At 34.3% G+C, this 21,110-nt stretch overlaps 1 protein-coding gene across 4 annotated transcripts in view; it reads right to left on the reverse strand.

Moving 5' to 3' along the window:
• Nucleotides 1-5,558: 5,558 nt before the first annotated feature.
• The window catches only part of LOC131075938 (protein BONZAI 1), a 55,094-nt gene continuing 39,542 nt past the window's right edge, over nt 5,559-21,110 (reverse strand). For all 4 annotated transcript variants that reach the window (XM_058012911.2, XM_058012912.2, XM_058012913.2 and 1 more), the window contains 14 exons: nt 14,899-15,047; nt 14,682-14,730; nt 10,684-10,740; nt 9,947-10,138; nt 9,694-9,828; nt 9,555-9,616; nt 9,355-9,457; nt 9,121-9,235; nt 8,958-9,037; nt 8,670-8,807; nt 8,365-8,523; nt 8,166-8,279; nt 6,237-6,333; nt 5,559-5,997 (listed from right to left, as the gene is read on the reverse strand). In XM_058012911.2, the coding sequence (XP_057868894.1) occupies nt 5,903-5,997; nt 6,237-6,333; nt 8,166-8,279; nt 8,365-8,523; nt 8,670-8,807; nt 8,958-9,037; nt 9,121-9,235; nt 9,355-9,457; nt 9,555-9,616; nt 9,694-9,828; nt 9,947-10,138; nt 10,684-10,740; nt 14,682-14,730; nt 14,899-15,047 (1,545 nt within the window). In that variant the 3' untranslated portion in view covers nt 5,559-5,902. The remainder of the gene's footprint in view (nt 5,998-6,236; nt 6,334-8,165; nt 8,280-8,364; nt 8,524-8,669; nt 8,808-8,957; nt 9,038-9,120; nt 9,236-9,354; nt 9,458-9,554; nt 9,617-9,693; nt 9,829-9,946; nt 10,139-10,683; nt 10,741-14,681; nt 14,731-14,898; nt 15,048-21,110) is intronic.

The raw sequence follows: 21,110 nt of genomic DNA on the forward strand, positions 1-21,110 counted from the left end.
CTTTCAAAATATTACACCCAAACATGTTACATATTAGCCAAAACAAGGCGTTGAAAGTTATCAGAACCTGAAATTGCCTACAAGATATTCGAGGTTGTTTTGTGATAAAATATTCTCTATCAATGTTAATATATTCTCTAAAAATCAAGTGTGCATGTCAACAATGGCAAAGTGGAGGAGTCATGGGGTCAAGTGCAAGTGGTGATAGGGCCATCAGATCTTGTTCAGGTTGGGTGTCTCAAACATGGCCACAATAGTAGTATAGGTTGTATGGTACCTCTATAGCTTCTTGTGTGGCAATTGTGTCAACAATCATACACTACTAAACAATATACACCCTCCATAGTGTATGCAAAAAAAAGATGAGAAAGCATATTTTAAAAAGCTAGAATTTTCATTTTACCTCACATGCAACTTGCATAATTCTAATGTCGATTGAATCTACCAACTCCTTCAAGAATATTCTATAGTACAATCCATAAAACCATTAGGAGTGATTTTTTTTTCTTTTGTGGACCCAAAGCAAAATTGATCAATTTAAATTTTTGAGAATCAATTTATAAGTTTTGGTTCCTTCTATACATAATGACAAGATTGACATTAACCCAAAATACTCCAAATGATGAATGTTCTACAAATGTCCAACAAAAAACCCTTCTTCAAAACCCTTAGAGATTTGGCCTCCTATGTTCGATTTAAATGCAACTAAATACAATTAGTTTTCTCAAACATTTTTAACTCAATGATTGAGCTCAAAGTACATCTATAATACAAACCCACAAAAATGACCCCCCCTAAATTTGAGATTTCTATAAAATAAATAAATAATTTGTCCAAGTCATCATTTGATGCCAAAAAATTATACTACACTTTTCAAGAGAAGACAAGATTCAAATAGACTAACAAGAAGCAATCTAAAAAGCTCTAATGTCATGTAAGATTTGGCTATGACGTAGATGGCCACCCAAAGTAAAGGAGCTTCAACAAAAGCATAAAAAATACCCAAAATGCAAGAATAGTTATATTCTCAAAGAATGCAAATATACAATTATATCATATTACAAGAGATTGTTCAAATAAAACATAAAAGTTGTTATATATGATACACCACTAAGAGATGTGAATGTAAAACCATTGTGGAATAATAGATGTAGTAATATGTCTGCACAATATCTCTACAAAATAGGAAATATAAATCAAATGATCCAAATGTAACCAATATAATAATTAAACCAAATACATCAAAAAAAAAATCTTGCAATCATCCAAGGGAAAACCACAAAGGCTTGTCTAAAAGACTCAATTTGACTCCATTAGATCATTTTCTCTTGAAAACCAAAAGGGGCATAGATATTGATTAATTGAACATGTAATAATTCATCTTGTTGCTCGTATATTGCTAAAGCATCATCTCCTACCAAAAATAAAATCAATTTGAAGCCACCTCAAATCCCCCACAATCAACAAACCCCCCAAGAATCCATTAGAGTAAGCCAAATTGAATCAACTCCTTTCCAGATTGTTTTGCGAACATGATTATAATCTTCTTTTAATTTTGTCTATTGCAAAAACAAGATAAAAGATCTTTCCTTTCTAATAAGCATATGCACACCATTTTCCCAAATTGGTTGTTAGGGCCCCTTATATTTGAAAGAACAATGTCATTTTTAGGACTGACTGGAATCCTAACACCATGAGCCAAATTTGCTTGACTCTCAAACAGTTTACTTGTTTTTAATTTTTTTCTTGCTACCTTGAAAGTGTTTCAAAACCCCTAGTTCTTCCATATCTTCAATGAGAGCCTACCTAGGGACATCTAGACAATCAACAATATCTGACATAGTGACCATTTCATGAATAGATAAAATGAAAGATGTTCTTAGTTTTCACCTTTATAAAGAAAAATGATAGGATTAATAACATGCAATTGGGAAGATAAGGAGTGTATTTGGTTTTAAGCAACAAAAGAACGCATGATAGATGGGTACATTGAATCTTTTGGTCTATGATGACTTTTATTCCCAATTGACTAGCCTACCAAAGGTTTTGCTATAACCAAGTACCCCTCATAATGGTCTTGTTGAGTATCATAACAAAAAAAAAAATCGTACAAAATTGTGATTTTGATTCCTTACCGCCAAGATTGGTATTGGTGGGTTGTGTCTACCTCTCTTTTGACCACAATTTTGTTGTCAATCTCACAGCATCGTTGTAGGAGTTGAAGATTAGCTCAACATCCCAAGATCACCTACAAAAACAAAGATAGCATTGAACAAGAGTGTACGCAAGAAATGAGCTTGCTTGATATTAAGATCTATGAGATATGACCAAATGATTATCTATGATCTATATAATACAAAGTGTACAATGACCTTGCTTATATAGGCAAACTAAAGGATAGATTAAACAAGATCATGACATGTTTTAATCTTATAACATGAGACAAATAAACCTAACAACCTACAACATATAAATTACAAGTCAAAAGATAAAAATAAAATTTTATGACGACTAAGACTTAAAAAATTCCCTAACACCTGAATTAACTTAACATGTCCATGGGCCCTTGGTCTGCTGGTGAAGTTAAAAAGTTCTTAATGAGCCCACCAAGGATCAAGTCTTGCTGAGTTCAAGGCTCCGACATCAAAAAAGATTGAGGCCAAGATCATGCCCTAAGCAAATTTGGTAGAATGCATACTACCCCTCAATCCTTGGTTCTTGCCTAGACAGGGTCTTGTGATTTTGTATCAGATAGGAAAAACAGATTTTAAGACAAACCTCCATCAATAAATTACCTTAACATGCAAATAAGACCAACTAATAACTAGTTAGTTAAAATACTTTTTTCGCACCAAAATCTCTTTCACTTTTTTTTTCGCTGCTGCTGACTTTTAACTCCCCAGCATTTCAATGTGTTGTGCATGGAAGCTTGATTTACAAGCACATTTTAAATTGCAAGGCAAAGTTATTTTTCTTACTTGAGCTTGCAGGAGGAACTATCCCAGCAAGATGGCCATGCTTGTGGCATTCCTAGTATCAAAAGAGAGGGCTTCAAAATCTAAATCTTGCTCCCAAATTAAGATCCCTTTTGCAATTCAATTGATTGAAAGGGACGTTTGGTAATATTGATTTCAACATAAATGCAAACGTATGTATCCAATTCTAGTCTTGTCAACTTGGCAATCTCAAGTAATTACTTAGAGCTGACCTAAGGGCAATCGGATTTCGCTCTTCCCAAAATTCCTAAGATAATCAAAATTGACGAATCCAAACAAGACGCCTTGAGGGTAACTCTTCAATAGGATCAAAATCCACATGCCAAGTTTCAAGTCATATAAGTATTGCCCTCCACTCACCTCCCCACCCTTGAAGATTCGATGCATGCCTCCCCTGTTATAAAAATAAACGAGAAAATACCCATTAGCAGCAAAGAAAATCACATGTTGGTTTTCATAAAGCCCTAGCCCACACTTCAACTTTGCCCAGAGTAGCTCTAATGCTCATGAATTTATAGATAAGGCATGATTCTTTAGTTTTAATACAGCCATTTATCTTCTTTGACTTTGGCCACATACAAGTCTTTGTCAAAATCTGCTTTCACCAGCATCGATAAAACTTGTTTGTATCTTCCATCGATATCTGCGGCAGCAACCACAAACTTAAATTTTAAAATTCCACCCGAGAAAACCATGAAAGCTACCTAAGGCCAAAAACAAAAAGATCTGTAAAAACCTTAAACACCACACTTCCACCAATTTTCATCTAAAATATTCAATGTTAATTATACTTTGTATTTATTTAAGATCTAGATTGAAAGAAAACTAATTAAAAATTAAACTTAATTTCTCTATTTTTATCTTTTGTGTTCTGAAGTGCCAGGGCTTCGAGTGAGAATTCTTCGCATTCCAAGAATCTTTAGCAATTCTATACCTTCAGACCACCTTTAAAATAAAGTATCATGAATTCAAGTCTGAAAATTTGGACATGAAAAGTAGTGCTCATATGGACATAGTTTTTTTTTAAAAGTTTGCATATTGATTACAAATATCTTACTCATCTGAGCATCAACATGAGACCAATACAAGCTCCTTAAAAGCAAACACACTACAAATCACCAATGGAAGATCACAAGTCACTACTTAGAAATCCACTTTGTTTGAGAAACCACCTCCATATTAGAAGCCAATTATGGAAGACCAAGAGTCGCAACTTAGAATTCCACTATAAATGTCCTTATGAAGAATTGAACTTGTGTCTCCACAAGAAAAACTCAATGTTTTAACAAATTGAACTCAACCCCTTGAATGTATGGACAGCTTCAATTTGTCAGTCACCTGTCAATAATTTACATGAACTCATTGCAGCTTCATGCCCTAACATTGGTTGAGCTTAGTTGATTGGTCTTGATTTCTTCTCCCGGTTCTTATATTCTCATTGCAGCTTCACGCCCTAACATTGGTTAAGCTTAGTTGATTGGTCTTGATTTCTTCTACTGGTTCTTATATTCAAGCCATTAGCAGATAATAACTTCTGTAAAGGACAAACACATTGGGTCATTGGGTCATTCCGGGTTCTTAATGTGTTGGTCCTAATTTTTCTATTGGTTCTTATTTGTTATAACATGGAAAATTCTGACTTCCGCAATAAAATATAAGGGCATTAAAAGTTATCTTATCAAACAATGTGCTTACAAATACTAAATGAATCTTCATTGGTAGAGGATCGCATAAACATTTAAAAATGCCCCCATTTAAAAAAATTGGAAATGTAATTAACTTCTTAACTGTGACCATACGAAAAATTGCTCTTCTTGGACTTCTCTTCTCAGTGCTTCTTAGTCCAAATTGAGTTCATGTCTCCTTTTAAACCCTCCTCCAATTATCTCTTCTCAGGGCTTGCTATTACTGAAGTTGACTGTTCCCTTTACAATGCTGCCAAAAACATTTGAAAAAACATTATTTGTCAAAAAGAAGTACATGAGAGAAGCAGCATTCCTGACATTGGTGAAAGTACTTCGCTTACATAGAGCACACCATTCTTCCAGTCCTGCTGTTTGAACTGAATCTGAATGCTGTATGAACTGAAGCTCAACGACAGATGTAGACTTGCAATGTAATAAAGTGTATTTTGAAAGACATCCACTTATTAAAATAATATGTATGTGCTGTACAGACAAATAACTGAAGCTGTATGAACTGAAGATTAGACCAGCAATGTGCTGTAAGTACTGCAATACTCTATTATACTTACCAAAAAGGGTAAAATTGAGAAAGGTAGACAACAAATTGTTTAAGTTATATTCTTAACATGAACGATACTTCCACCCATCATAACCAGGCTCTATTACAAAAGGAAACTAGATTCAGTAATGAATATTAATATTGTGGTTGGCTAGTTCAACTGTATTCTATTTTTTTAATTCCGGATGATGTGCACTCTTAATTATCATGCGTCTCAGATCAATATAAAATTATAAATATGACCTGTCCATGAATGAAGATTGTTTATTTATCTTTATTTCTGACAACAATGTAACAATTGAAAAAACATTCTTGGTATCCATTAAAAATTCTGTTTCCATATTTGCTGGAGAAAAGAATGCCTCAAGTTTACAATACCTAAATAAACATTTGCTTGATTCTACAGTTAATTCTTTAATAAGAAGTGCTTTGTTTATTTTATTATCTTCCGTAGGACTTCATACAACTGATCTACATTTCCAGAATATACAATCCTGATATTAGTCCAAAAATATTTTTTATATACATGAAAAATAAAGAAACAGAGATTGAAATGCCATTCACAGCGTTAACTTTGCAAGCAAGGCCATGTTTGGCTGTGTTTGCTTAAGGCAGCTCCAAAGCAAGAATAGCAAGGCTTTTCATTATTGAAGCTTGGTGAATCAATCCACGAAAGGCTCTATACTCCTGCTCTTCATGTAACTCAAAAATTGCATGGGCAGTTCTGCTAACAGTGATTGCGCAATGGTCTCTCCAGCTGGGAGCAGCACAACATAGAGCAATCGTAAGAATGAAAAATACTATTTGTAGAATATTCAATATATAAATCACTATAATGAACTTATCAATTGATCTGTTACTGAATTCATCTTGCTCTTTACTGTGTTTGGAAGAATGTAATACTGAAGCTTGTTCATTTTTTCACATAAGAATTGAAGTTTCAAGTTTAAACAACATTTTGTAAGAGCAATAACTTTGGCAATCAAAGAAACTTACTGGGCAAATCTCTCATGGGTACAAATTGCACTATGTCACGTGTTGCAACTCGTCCAGTGGAACTTTCTAATCGATCACCTTTATCCGCATCAAGTATCTGTTCAGAAAATTGGAAAACAAAGAAAAATTCACAATTCAATGAGATGAAGAAACAATACAAGAAAAAAGTAAATATGTACAGAGGTAAATCTGGGAGTTCCATTATAAATTCTAAGGGGCAGAATAGATAGAAAGGAAAAAACTAATCTGTTCAAATAAATTATAAAACAGAAAACAACGAAAAATCGCAATTCAAATGAGAAAGGAAACAATACAAGAGAGAAAATATCTAGAGGTGGACTTCAGGGTTACATTATAAATTCTAGAGGGCAGTGGGTAGAAAGGCAAAAATTATAACATGAAAAAATATAGATGCCACCAAATATGCTGGCTTGTGCAATAGCAAAACAAGAACACAAAAAGTCAAGATTGAAATATCTCTTGGAGGATCGTGCCCATGATGAACTTTTCTATGTTTTGATCATTGGCTGGCTACAAAAAAATTTAAAATAGAGACCCATTCCGAAGACACCTATTCTTTTTTCTGCTCCAAGCTTTTGGGATATGCTTTTTCAAAAGCTTCAAGATCCTCAAAATGTCCAAATAATGTAGAGGCACTTCAAATGCAATCCTTCCGAAAATAAGCTGATCTATTCTTAAGGTTGAATGGGAATGTGTAGAGGCACTTCAAATGCAATCCTTCCGAAAATAAGCTGATCTATTCTTAAGGTTGAATGGGAATGTTGTTTCGAGAATGCACATATATCTTAGTCATGCACAGATATTCTCTAAAGGATTGGAATGCACATATATCTTAGTCATGCCCAGATATTCTCTAAAGGATTGGAATGCACATATATCTTAGTCATGCACAGATATTTGTTGCAACGGGTCTTTAAAACATCTCTTTGAGGATTGTGTCCATTAAGAACTTTTCTCTATTTTGATCATTTCTTAATTACAAAAAATACAGACCCACTTAATCTCGGTAAACTTCTATTATTTTATAATAGCATAGTAAGCATTCAAATTGATGCATATATTAACGAAACTCCTAGTTGCATATGTTAATTCTCTAAGAGACTCTGTTTGCATTAATGATTTAGATTGGACCAGACATGCATGGCAACTTGGTTGGTGCTACAAATCTTAAGTTTCCAAATGAGATGGAAACAATGAACCTGAATGGTCTTTTGTACATTTCAACCCATTTAAAAAAGCTTTGCTTGAATATGAAAATAATATTATCGTATACAGACAATACTCGAGACTGTTTCTAAAGTGGACAAGGACAGAACATTCCATAACAAATTCGTACAAAAAAAATGAATCTTGAAAGAGAAGCAACATGTCAAAAAGGTACTTAAATGAAGCGTGTATATGTTTAAAGTTCTTACAGAACCTAGGCTATAAACTTGCAACAAGATGGATGTGTTTGAACTCAAACTATGTAAACTGAATTGGAGAACTGTAGAATGATCAATGCCCAATTAGATCCACTGCTGAAATGTCAATAAGAGCTTGTCAATTCAGTAAATGCATCCTATTCACTTTCACCCTTACATCATCTATGATGGACAAAGACTTTGAATGATTTACTTTAATAAATATGCTGCTTAGAAACTTTGGTGTCTGTTTCTCCTTTCAAATAGAGCAAACCAAATAATCAATTGACAAGAGATGAAATCATGAATGCATTCTATGAAAAGCAAGTCAGGAGCATAAAGTAGCATTTCTAGACTCTAAACATGTATTAACAATGATATCAATGTTAATAAAAAGGCTAGCATACCTCCGAAAACAAATCAGACATAAGAAAATGGCTTATTCCAATAAAATGCATTCTCTCATATGGTTGTCAGATATGGATTATGGTTAAATATAATTTACCTCCATCTCTTTAAAATCTGCCCCTCCAACACCCACAATAAGAATTGAAAGAGGTAGATCAGAAGCCTTTACAATAGAATCCTTGGTTTCCTGAAGGTCGGTAATGACTCCATCCTGAATAGAAAGTATTCAAAGTTACAAGAGAAAATCAAGAAAAGTTGCTGAAAAGGTCACATTAAACAGCACTTCAGTATTTTACCGTGATTATAAGGAGCACATAATATTTCCGTTGTTCTGCATGTTGGCCAGCAATAGATGCTGCACAATTGATCACTTGCCCAAATAAAGTTGGTCCAGCAAGGGCAACATTTTTTAAAGCACTTGAATATGCTGACATAATGCCAGCTATTCCTTCAACCTGCAATGCATAAGGAATAAAGCGATACTCAAAGAATAAAATGAAAAGCTGACCCTTCTTCAGTGCCAAAAAAAATTGCAGGTTACCAAGTGTAGCTGAAAGGGGCGTACTGCATGAGGCAAACAATTAAAAATAAAGGTATGTACCTCAGCAAGGCGATCACTTCCACTCAAATTAAAACAATGTGAGACCGGACCATCAATTGGTCTGCCTCCAAAACCCCATGCAGGAAATTTTTTATCAGTGTCATAAAATTCTAGAACCTCCCCAACGGACATTATTGCCTGCCATTGGTAAGAATGTTTGATTACATATCAATTTTTATTACCATTAAAACCAATTGATAGGAAGCAAAACAAAAGATGCTAGTTAAAAAAAATAGGGTAATTTCCTAGTTTCTTGAAAAACCTGAAACAGGCAAAGGTAAGTCTCACTCTTTGATATGCATTAATAAGCCGGCCTGAAGGATCAATATAGTGCAAAGAATCTGGTAGTCGTGGATTCCCATTTGAAGCTGCAGTGAAAGGGTTGTTTGGTCAATAAATAAACATGAATTAAGGAAAGCAAAAGAGCTAAAATTACCTCTGAAGTTCGTACCTGTGAAATCTATTGCCACCATGAAGTTCAACTCATATCCGTTTGTAATGTAGTCCAAGAAACTATGCTTTGTGCTCATTGAGAATTTTTCTACGAATAACTGACTCTTCAATATCTGAAAGAAACTAACAAGAGCATAATGATGTTACAATCATGAGTTAATGATTTTAATAGACAAGTGGAAAAACTAATTGAATATTCCAAACTTCTGCAACAGGCCTTTGGCATTCAAACCTTGTTAGGACCATCACGTTTGCTTGAGGTTGGCATATAGAAGTTTTCACCACTCTTGCTTTTAGAAAGATTCTCAAGGTCAGTCAATGATTTTTGAATCCTCCTAAATAGATTTGTAAAGAGAGTCAGTCGTAAGACAACAACTTGCTATCAAAGTGATTGGTATTGAATGAACATGCCCAGTTCAATTAATCTTTTACCCCATCAAATAATGATTTCCACTGTTGTTGAAGTCATAGCATTCCAGCATTAATGGATTATCCTGTGAAATAGTTGTAGAATCAATAGTGTGTTATGAACTTGAATTCCAGGAAATCAACACTGAACAATGGTGCTTACCATACTCCCAGCCTGTTGTAAGCTCAAAGTTACTGGCTTCCATATTGGATTGAGATTGTTTCTTTTCACTTCCGTCTTACACACAGGAACATAATTACCATTCTCCGAGGGTCTGGATATCTTTAAAAAAGGGTCCTACAAAGTTCCAAAAAATGGAGGGGTCAAGGCATGATGCAATTCTTGCTTACCATTCATTTAGAATTTGAAACACAAATAATGCACAAGAACCCTGTGCTCGTGAGAAAGGCCATACACTTTTGGAGAAGATCTCCTTGTTTTCCAAGTTGGCAGAGCGTAAAACCATCTCCACTACCATTTTTGAATTGATTGTTTCCTCCACTTGCAAAGTAATATTTCCAAACTTTTGTGACCACTGACCTGCTCCAGTATGTCCTGTTGCTCCTTTGAGTGGTTTGGTCAGGTTTTTACCTGGTTTTGTAACTATCTGCCATACAATATGGTTCACACAACTAAATACTGTAACCATTACTAGTAATCTTGAACCCATCTTTCCATTAATCAAACCTTGTTGTTTAACCTTAGATTAGCAATTTCCCTGTCTAAGTACACTGGGAAACACTGAGCTAGTGGATGGGAAGTAATAAATCAAGAACCTTCTAATGACATGTGAAAGAAGAGAATATGGAGGCATGACAGTCATTTGCACAAACCAAACTACCATAAGTAAGAATGATCAACATTGACATAACTTGGATTAAAAAAAAGTTAAGCCTATCTGACAACTGTTTTGAATCACCAAATTAGCCTAAAAAGACACGCCTGCATTATAATACTTCATGAACAAGAAATGAACCTATTCTTGTTCGACTACATGATAATTTGAGTCAAATTCTTCTTTACATTGTTTTGTATTGATCTCCATATTCTTTAAAATTATATAGATCAAAGTGATTTTTCTTCAAAGCAACTCATTAATAGGAAAGTTCTCATAGAACCAAGTGAATATAAAATCTTGTGAATTTAAAATACCTCTGACAGGAAACAATCTGCCTCCCCAAGAAATTGTTGTTCATCCAATCTAAGCATCTATTCAAAACAGAAAATATTATTCTTATATGGTAACTTCCAGAAAAAACAAATTAAAGAAAGAAATAATATTTAAAATTTTGAAAAAAATTCTAAAATTACAATACAAAAAAGCATATATTGCAACTGTGTTCAATATTCGCATGAATAAAACCTGTCCAGTAGAATATTCAGAATATGGATTTAAAATGTAGAGATCTCTTCTCATGATGATCTTTAGACCCAAAGATAATGTATTGGTAAATAAGCCCATGTTAAGTCAGAACAAAAATTTTAATATTGCCATTAAGAATGATGAAAATGCATAAATATTTTTATTATTAGAATAACCTACTAATTGATTAAATAGTGATGACAATGCCTAAGAACAGAATATAATAGCAACAAGCTCATAATCTGTCTTGCCATAACACTTGGTAGGCACTAGTGAGTCTTGTTACAAATCACACACTACAGTCCTAGTCTCAAGGTTTGAGTTTGAGTTCAAATTCGTGTTTGGCAACAATTAAATTCAGATGGAAGATTGGCAAGGGAAAAAAAAAGTGGAAAAAAATTCAAGGTTAAATTTACCTTATATAAATTTGATTTTTTTAAAATATAAGTAATAAGTTTAAATATTTATATTTGTTAATTTTTATATGTACACTAAATTAAAATTATTAAAAATTAGATAATATCATATTAAATTTAAATATTATAATAAATTTTAAATTTTAATTCAAGTATTTAAATTTGTTAATTTTAAAATAAAACAATACTAGGGGAAACAAACCAATAGCCACCCATGTACCAATGGCTGCTATGTTCGTGCCCACCTAAACCCCCAATTACCATCTTTAAAACAAACAAATACATGATAATTAAAAGTCCACTAAAATATTCTCCATGTAACAATAGTTGCCCACTTGTACACCTGGTAATTAAAATCTGAATATTTAATTGGAGGAATTTAACAACTTTATTTGGTAACCATAGCACAGGATTACTGGGGCATTTGTGCATAGATATTGGTAAAAACATTTATTGAAGGGATATCTATTAGATCAATTGTGCAAATTTTTCCAACAGTTGTAGCTAACGATTATTGGGGCATCTATATAAATTTGATTTTTTTAAAATATAAGTAATAAGTTTAAATATTTATATTTGTTAATTTTTATATGTACACTAAATTAAAATTATTAAAAATTAGATAATATCATATTAAATTTAAATATTATAATAAATTTTAAATTTTAATTCAAGTATTTAAATTTGTTAATTTTAAAATAAAACAATACTGGGGGAAACAAACCAATAGCCACCCATGTACCAATGGCTGCTATGTTCTTGCCCACCTAAACCCCCAATTACTATCTTTAAAACAAACAAATACAAGATGATTAAAAGTCCACTAAAATATTCTCCATATTTCTATAATGAGAGAGACGTGTTAATATAACTGATTTATTGAAAGACGTGTTAATTATATTTATTGAAAGACGTGTTAATTATACTATAACCGATTCCTATTCAAGAGACGTGTCAGTTAATAAGAAGCCGACCCTTGGAAGAGTTCGTGTTGGTTGAAGGCACACATGATCGGGTATATATGTTGTTTGTATCCCTCTCTCAAAGGGCATCGAATCATTCTCGCATCCAGCAGATTGAAGAATACATACTCCAGTGAATTGTATATCATCCTTCAGCATATCGTGTTCATCTTCAGCAATTCGTGTTCTTCTACAGAAGATCAGTATCTCTCCTTCACATACAAGCAGATCGTATACATATCATCTTCATTAAGATTGTGTTCTATCTCCAGCAGTTTGATATCTCCTACAGCAAATCGTGATTTACATATAAGGCAGATTGAACCTATATTTTGTTGCTTGATTCTAGAATGAATCTTCTTGTTGTATAGCTTCAAAGTGTGAAGCATTTGTAAAGACATTTTGCTAATACATTCAAGACATTTGTTGCTGGGTTTTTCACCTTCAAGAGGAAGGTTTTCCCAGGGTATACTCTGTGCATTTTGTGTGAATTTTCTATCTATCTGATCTGATCACTAAAATTAACAGTCTGCAGACAAAGCCACACAAGTCTGCAGACTCCAGGCAGTAGCTGCGCAAGTGACAATATGAACTGCAGACTGTTATTCTGTTTCCATATGAATTCGAGGCAAATTTTTATAATTTTAATTATAAAAATTTAAGTTCGTCGAAATTCAGCACACTCTGTGACTTAGCTACAACCTACAGTACATAAGATCCTACCATGTCTTGCCATTGTATTGTGCATAGATTATTTGAGATAGCAAGGAACAAAATCTTATATCAAGCAAAGAGCACTTGGCATTACCACAACATAGTTTGACTATAAATGTTTTGTACGTTCATCTTACTGTATAGCCATTTCCTAAGATGGGGGCTAAGGAAGTTACTAATTTCCTATTTCACTTACTGAGAATGGATAAGGACCCATTTTGTACTTTGTTTCCTAAGCTTGGGAGAGGGGCTTAACCTTGTGTCATTCCCTTGCCACAACACTGGCAGATTATTACAAAGAAACACTAAATCGCGCTGTTCAAGGGAAAAAGAGACTCCTATATACTGATTGGATCCTTGAAAATAATCTAACACTAGGCAAATACTGGATACTTGTCAGCCATTCTTATCTTAAATGCTAGTGAATTACACTTATAATAATCCCAGTTGGCAGCCAGGAAATAATTAATTAATAATTATATAATGCTTGGAAATGGCAGCGCTTCTTGAAGGGCCATACCTCTCCAAATTGAAGGGTCGTGACTCAACCGCCAATGAGATTACAAAAGAAGAAAATCAAATTGGGTAAAATAAGAAATGAAGAATAAGAAATATGAACATCAAGTGAATCAGAAGTACAGAAAGGGAAAATTAATATACATAAGCCATAAAGAGAATAACTGAAAAATACACGATAGCTATTAAAATAGAAATTGAATGAGACTTCTGATCCTTAAAAGATTAATTAAGAAAGTGCAGATATCTAGAATATTTGGAAAGTAATTGGTGTGCCATACGGGTTGATATATATTATTTATTTGTTTGTTTATAAATCTGTTAAGAAGTTTAATTCATTCTTGCATTAATTTGCCAATGCATTAAGAATAAGTACTAGACATTTAATTGATTTCAGCAAGCAACCATATTAAGGATCGGTGTGAAACGTGTGATAGGAAGATGCAGCAGTACCGGTTCTCTCAATTAATAAGTAGACCACCCCAGGTTGGTTTGCTTGTGGGTCAGGGTGTGAAATTGACTTGGAAGGGTGTTTTGTGCTCTTGGGCTAATTGAGGACAGTCTCCCAACTGTCCTATAATACCTTCCCAACAGATCCCTAACATGGTTAGCTGTTGAAATGGATCCAATATATTTAGGATGCTTTGTTTTCAATAGGGATTATCTATGATCATAATACTTGATGTTAATTAACTACAATTTTCTCTAAGTTTTATTACAATTGTCTAATTTATTTATAGAATACTCTTTGTAAACAAATTGTATTGTAGAATTGTTATTTTGGACAGAACTCAGGTATATCCAGAACCAGGAAACTCCAATATAAGGAGAAAAACCCCATACCCACATTTTCTATTGGATATAATTATATATAATATAGTCAGATCCTTAACCATTTACTCTTCTAACATATTTCAAATGGCATCCTTGTACTCATGCCCAAATCTACAACTATGACAATAATGTTATAGAATTGAGAGATCAAGTTCCTTGCTGAACTCCAAGTGAATAAGATTGTTCCATTTGATTGTGATGAAAAGTGAAGGATAACATACTTGTTGAACATTGAGCACAACTTTGACAATTTGAAGAGCTACATTAAATCGTATATTATGAGAATATCTAACTCGCATGAAATAAGTTATTTACAAGCATGAGGTAGTATAGTGAATGGATCACCTGAGTTGGCACATTGTGAAACTTAGTATCAACATCATACAATCTGAAACTGCAAGACGAAAAAACACATACAACACCATATCAGAAACAGATGAAGGAAAAACACTGCATTGAGACTGGAAGCAATAACATACAGTAATTTAGTACATGTTATCAGCCCAAAACTTAATGATTGCATTCTGAGAAAAAAAGTTAAGCTAATGGAAAAGCTACTTACGTTAATAGCTGGAGAATCTCAAAATAATATGTAATTCTCAGTTTTGTTATCCAGACAGGATCTAATGAATTTAAAATTACTTCCGTACGACCTAGTTCTTCAAGTGAACCATCTTGTTTCTTCATATATACAACAGCCATAGGATCACTCTGCAAGAATTTAAAAACCATGTTATATATAGCAGACTCCAGGGATGGGTTGATCAGGATGCATAAATTATTAAATTCTAGTAACTAGTAAGCAATCAATTAATAACTTCTGCAATCAACACTCTTAATTAATGATGGCAATAAACAAGTTATTTTTGAGTTTTTCTTGGGTTACATTTCATTAATTGGCTGATTTCATAAAAAATTTGGTACTTATATTAACCAATTAGCAGGACTTCAAAAAGGGTTTAGCCAAGTTTTCAAGTAGAATGCACATGAAGCTATAAGATCATCAAATTATTCATTTATTACTAGAAAATTCTTGTTTTTCCTCAGAATTAACTCACAATACATTTTCTGTGAATACAGAAAACTAGCTAAGCATTCTACAAAGACTCACTGATCATTGCATATTTGTAAAATATTTTCATTCCTTCACATTTTCCCTGGAAATCAATATAATCTGAACCTTAAATTGAGTAAAGCAGCCATCAGAAAGCTTGTATTGAGTATAGTTGTAGATTCCATCCTGTAATTATTTAATGACCTAATTGAAAATAAGGACACAAGGAAGGCTTCATTAAATTTATGACAAAATGAATTTAGATAAACAGTATCATACCCTGCATGTACATAGCAATTATGCAATATTAATAAAATATGATTGTTTCAGAAATTAAATGGTACATACATATTAATTTTATGGAAGCTAAATCTTGCAACTTTCCACCAAAGGAAACTTAAATCACAATTTGATGATACATAGTCTGTACAGAACTAAGTTGCCTAATTCAGATCTGCATTCAAAGTTAGGGAGAATCAAATTCATTAAAAAATTATTCCACGGGATACTGCCAAGGTCAACCACTGAAGTAAAATAACTTCACTTTTTTAACCTTTTTAATTTCTTTTTAAATTCTAAATTAAATACAAAAGCACATTTCTAGACAACTTCACAATGTGCATATAGTTCTGAACATCCTAAAATTTATTGATTATGTTCAAATTTCTTATTTTTTCTTAGCATTTTTTTATGTTCTTAGTTTAATAAAGTTAAACACATAAGATAATAGTTTGAATAAAGCTTTTATATACATAATAAACAATGGTCCTGCTAATGAGATCAGTCACAAGAGAGCTTTGATAGCTGCAATGAAACGATCTCAACCCTAGTAACCCACCCTGAGGCCAAACTTTGATGCGGCTATTAAAGGTAACCCAGACTTGGGTAATGTCTCTTCAGATTCCAATTGTCCACTAAAAGTAATTTCCTCGTTACTTAGCATTGATGTTAACATAAATAATAGTTGAAGTAATGCCCTTCTCAAATGTCTAAACTAGTAATTTTCGATAGATAATGTTATTGATATTTGACAGGGACTTGGAGATTAAGAATCTCAATTAATCTCATGACATAACGCAATTTACTATTTAGTAATTTAGGGATTGAAGATTGCAAGCTCTAGTGGATGAAACTAGGTGAATGTAGTGAACTTGAATTAGTTAGCTTCACCCACCTCAAAAGAAATGAGAACTAGAACAAATAACACATTGGATTAAGGGCATCTTCTGGGGCACCTCATGTTATTTGGCTCCACCATTTTCCCCATGATCTTCAATTTGTCCATACATAGTGATAGGATGCATCCCTCTGCTCCTAACTTTTCTATTTCCCCTATCTACAAGGTGAGATTTCTTTTATCCCTCCTGCCATATTTCCTACCCTCTCCCTCTTGATACTCTTTAACCTTTCCCCCCTAATCTTATATGACATTATGTTATCAATCATCGCCATATCCTGTTTTTAGTCCCCTTCCTTTCTTTCTCATACCATGCCAATTTCCTGTGACAAATCAGAAACAGGATATGAACAAATAACAAGTCATACTATGTAATTTAGGGATTGAAGATTGCAAGCTCTAGTGGATGAAACTAAGTGAACATAGTGAACTTAAATTAGTTAGCTTCACCCACCTCAAAAGAAATGAGAACTAGAACAAATAACAAATTGGATTAAGGGCATCTTCTGGGGCACCTCATATTATTTTGCTCTACCATTTTCCACATGATCTTCAATTTGTCCCTACATAGGATGCATCCCTCTGCTCCTAACTCTTCTATTTCCCCTATCTATATGGTGAGATTTCTTTTATCCCTCCTGCCATATTTCCTACCCCCTTCCTCTTGATACTCTTTAACCCTTCCCCCCTAATCTTATATGACATTATGTTATCAATCATCCCCATATCCTGTTTTTAGTCCCCTTCCTTTTTCTTCTCATACTATGTCAATTTTGTTGTTTGTAACTAGGTAAATATGGGTTCGGATTGCCTAAGGCAACATCCGAACCCATTTAGGACTGGGCCCTATCCTAAAGGGGTAACGTGCCCCCAAGATTGAGCCCAGACCTATACTTCCACGCCACCCTAAATGCTCAACACCACAATAAATAAATTGGCGCCAAAAGAAGGAGGCCGACTTGGATATTAATAAAGGCTAAGGACTCATATAAATAAAGTCATCTTGCAAATACAATTCAATCATTCATGCATTTCAGCGAATTAGCTCTGCAAGTAAAAGGTGCGAATTTACACAAGGATTGTGTGAACTTGTCTAGGATTGTGCGAACTTGTCCAAGAGGACATAGGCCGTTTTGGTGCAGACTTGAAGAGCTTAGAAGTGCAGATCTGTCATACAAAAGGGATCAGATCTGAAAAGGAAGCTAAGTATTGTACTTGTGCTATTAAGGGAGAATATATAATCTGACCTGTGGGTCTTTAATGCTGGGTTTTTCCTCCTTGGAGGTTTTCCCAGGGTATTTGTGTTTGTCTCTTGTTTACTTCCTTCATTTCTGAGTTTATTGAATTATGGTTTACTAAAATGTTACAAATCTGATTAACAAACTAGAGCATAATTAAAAGACATAAATCTGATTACTGATCTAGGGCACAAAAATTACATGGTATCAGAGCTAAGATGTCACTAACTTCAGATTTTAGTACATCATTTGTTGCATATAGCTGCTGTTTGTTTTCAGATTAAAATGTCAAGTTTGAGGGCTGAAGATAGACTTGATGGAGCCCTTGATTTTGCTGCTTGGAAAGTCCGTATTCTATTGATCCTTGAAGAGAATGATCTGCTGAAATTCGTAGAAGAAGAAGGGCTGTCCCCTCCAGAAGATGCTGAAGAGCTGAAGCAGTTCACGAAAGACTCCCTCAAGGCTAGGAAGATCATAATTGAATCCGTCAAGAATCATCTTGTCACTGTCATATCAAAATTTGCGTCTGCCAGGGAAATGATCAAACACTTGGAAGGGATGTATGAAGTCAACAACCTCAGTAGGGCTCTTGCTCTAAGACAGCAGCTTCTTCAGATGAAAATGAAAGAAGACTCAATCATAGCCTGCTTCATGAAGATCAATGAACTAAAGGACAAGTTAAGTACTCTTGATTGCCAAATCTCGGATAAAGATCTTGTTATGATTGCATGAAATGGTCTACCTGATGAATGGGACCCATTCATTCATAGCATTGGTGGAAGAGCCGATCGTCCCAACTTTGAGCGTCTTCAATCTGATTGCATCGAAGAGGAGTCTCGAATTGAGGTAAGAGGAAAACTCAAGAACTCTCACAAAGATAATCATGTTCTCTTAGCTAAATCTAGGAAAGGTGGACATTGAAAGAAAGAAAAGAGAAGCAAAGATTTTAGATCCTCCTTCTATGATCCAAGGAAGAAGTCAAAAGATTCCTCTCACATTCGTTGCTTCAGATGTGATAAGTATGGTCACTATGCCAAAGATTGTCAAAATGATCCAAAGGAAAGGGAAGTCAATTTAAATGAAGTTGCCGAACAAAGTGAGGATTATCTTCTTATCTCTGCTCTATCCAGCAATGTTCCTACGGACAGTAATACGTGGATACTTGACAGTGGTGCCTCCAAACACATCTCAGGTTTTCGTGAGCATCTTTCAGATATGATTGAAAAGGACACCAACCTTCATGTGGTAATCGGTGATGATGCTTGATACTCGATAAAAGGTTATAGTACTACCTCTTTAAAACTAGATTTTGGTATTTCCTTACAACTCTGTGATATTCTCTTTGTACCTGGTATTAAAAGAAATCTTATTTCCATTTCTGCCTTAGAAGATAAGGGTTTGCAAATAGCATTTTTTGAAGGGAAAGTACTCGCTTGGTCTAAGAAATCTAATTTCAAAACTGCTCGTGTTATTGGAAATAGATGTGATAGTTTATATAAGCTTGCAACTAATCCAATTCAAGCTCTCATCCATGAGGCCCCTGAATCATGCGAGCTATGGCATAGAAGACTTGGACATCTACACTTTCAAGCTCTTCCCACTCTCGCTAAAATGGTTAAAGGTATGCCTAAACTTAGTTTATCTCATGATGATGCTTGTAAAGGTTGTGCAATGGGTAAGAATGCAAAGAATTCTTTTCATAAAAGCGATAGTAGGGCTAAAGAAAAGTTAGAACTTATTCATTCAGATTTATGTGGTCCTATGTCTGTAGCATCTCCTAGTAGTTTCCTGTATTATGCTATCTTCATAGATGATTTCTCTAGGAAAACATGGATCTACTTTCTTAAATCTAAAGAGTTTGAAGAAGTCCTAAACAAATTTAAAGAATTCAAATCCTTAGTTGAAAACGCTACAGGAAATCGAATTAAATGTTTAAGGTCTGACAATGGAGGTGAATACACCTCAGGGAGTTTCTATGACTTTTGTGTTAAGGCAGGAATTAAGAGGGAGTTCTGTGTTCCCTACAATCCTCAGCAAAATGGAGTTGTTGAAAGAAAGAACAGGACCATTGTTGAATTTGCAAGAGCCATGATCCATAATCAAGACCTGCAACCTTTTCTATGGGCGGAAGCATCCAAAACAGCAGTTTATATTCAGAATAGATGTCCTCATCGTGCCCTAAAGGATGTAACTCCTGAAGAAGCCTTTACAGGAATCAAACCTGACATCAGCCACCTAAGAATATTCGGGAGCCCAATGTATGTTCATGTGCCTAAAGAAAAACGAACCAAGTTGGATCCATCTGGAAAGAAAGGCATCTTAGTGGTATACACGAATCTTCCAAAGCCTTCAGAATCTACATTTCAAGTCAAAGGTATGTTGAGGTAAGTAGAGATGTAACTTTTGAAGAAGATATTGCTTTCAAAAGATCTAAAGGTTCATTATCTAACAATAATGATATGGTGATTGAAAATCAAGATTCAATAGTTGATGCTAACCCTGAGATACAGGAGGAGTCTACTGACCTTCCGGATCAGGAAGTTCAGAATGACCCAACAGAACCCATGCACTCTACCAATATACCTCAGGATATTGTGGTCTGCAAGAAGAGACCACTTTGGGTTAGAAACACGATTCAAGATGCTGAAGGATTTGCTGCTCCCAGAGGAACCTTTAGAGATAGCAAGAGATTCCAAAATCACGCCAACTACATTTCTGTGATGTGTAATATCATTGAGTCTGAACCTCACAATGTCGAAGAAGCTATGTCCCATCATGCTTGGAAATCAGCCATGGATGAAGAGTATGGGTCTATCATCAAGAATGATGTCTGGGACATTGTACCCAGACCCAAAGGTAAGTCTGTTGTTTCCTCTAAATGGTTGTTTAAAATTAAGCATGATGCTGATGGTAGTATTGAAAAATACAAAGCTAGGTTTGTAGCTTGTGGTTTTTCTCAAAAGGAAGGGAATAGATTATGAAGAAACTTTTGCTCCTGTTGCTAGATATACTTCTATTAGATCTATAATAGCTATTGCTGCAGCCAAAGGTTGGAAACTGCATCAAATGGACGTTAAGACAACCTTCCTCAATGGTGTTATTGAGGAGGAAGTCTATATTGAGCAACCAGAAGGTTATGTAATCCATAAAAGAGATTCTCACATTTGCAGGTTGAAGAAAGCCTTATATGGGCTCAAACAAGCTCCTCGGGCTTTGTATGAAAGAATTGATAAGTACTTACTAAGCTTAGGATTTTGTAAGAATGATGCCGATGCTAACATTTACTTAAAGGTTTATAATGATGA

This window comes from Cryptomeria japonica, chromosome 9, assembly GCF_030272615.1.
Source record: "Cryptomeria japonica chromosome 9, Sugi_1.0, whole genome shotgun sequence".
In the NCBI taxonomy this organism is placed as follows: Eukaryota; Viridiplantae; Streptophyta; class Pinopsida; order Cupressales; family Cupressaceae; genus Cryptomeria; species Cryptomeria japonica.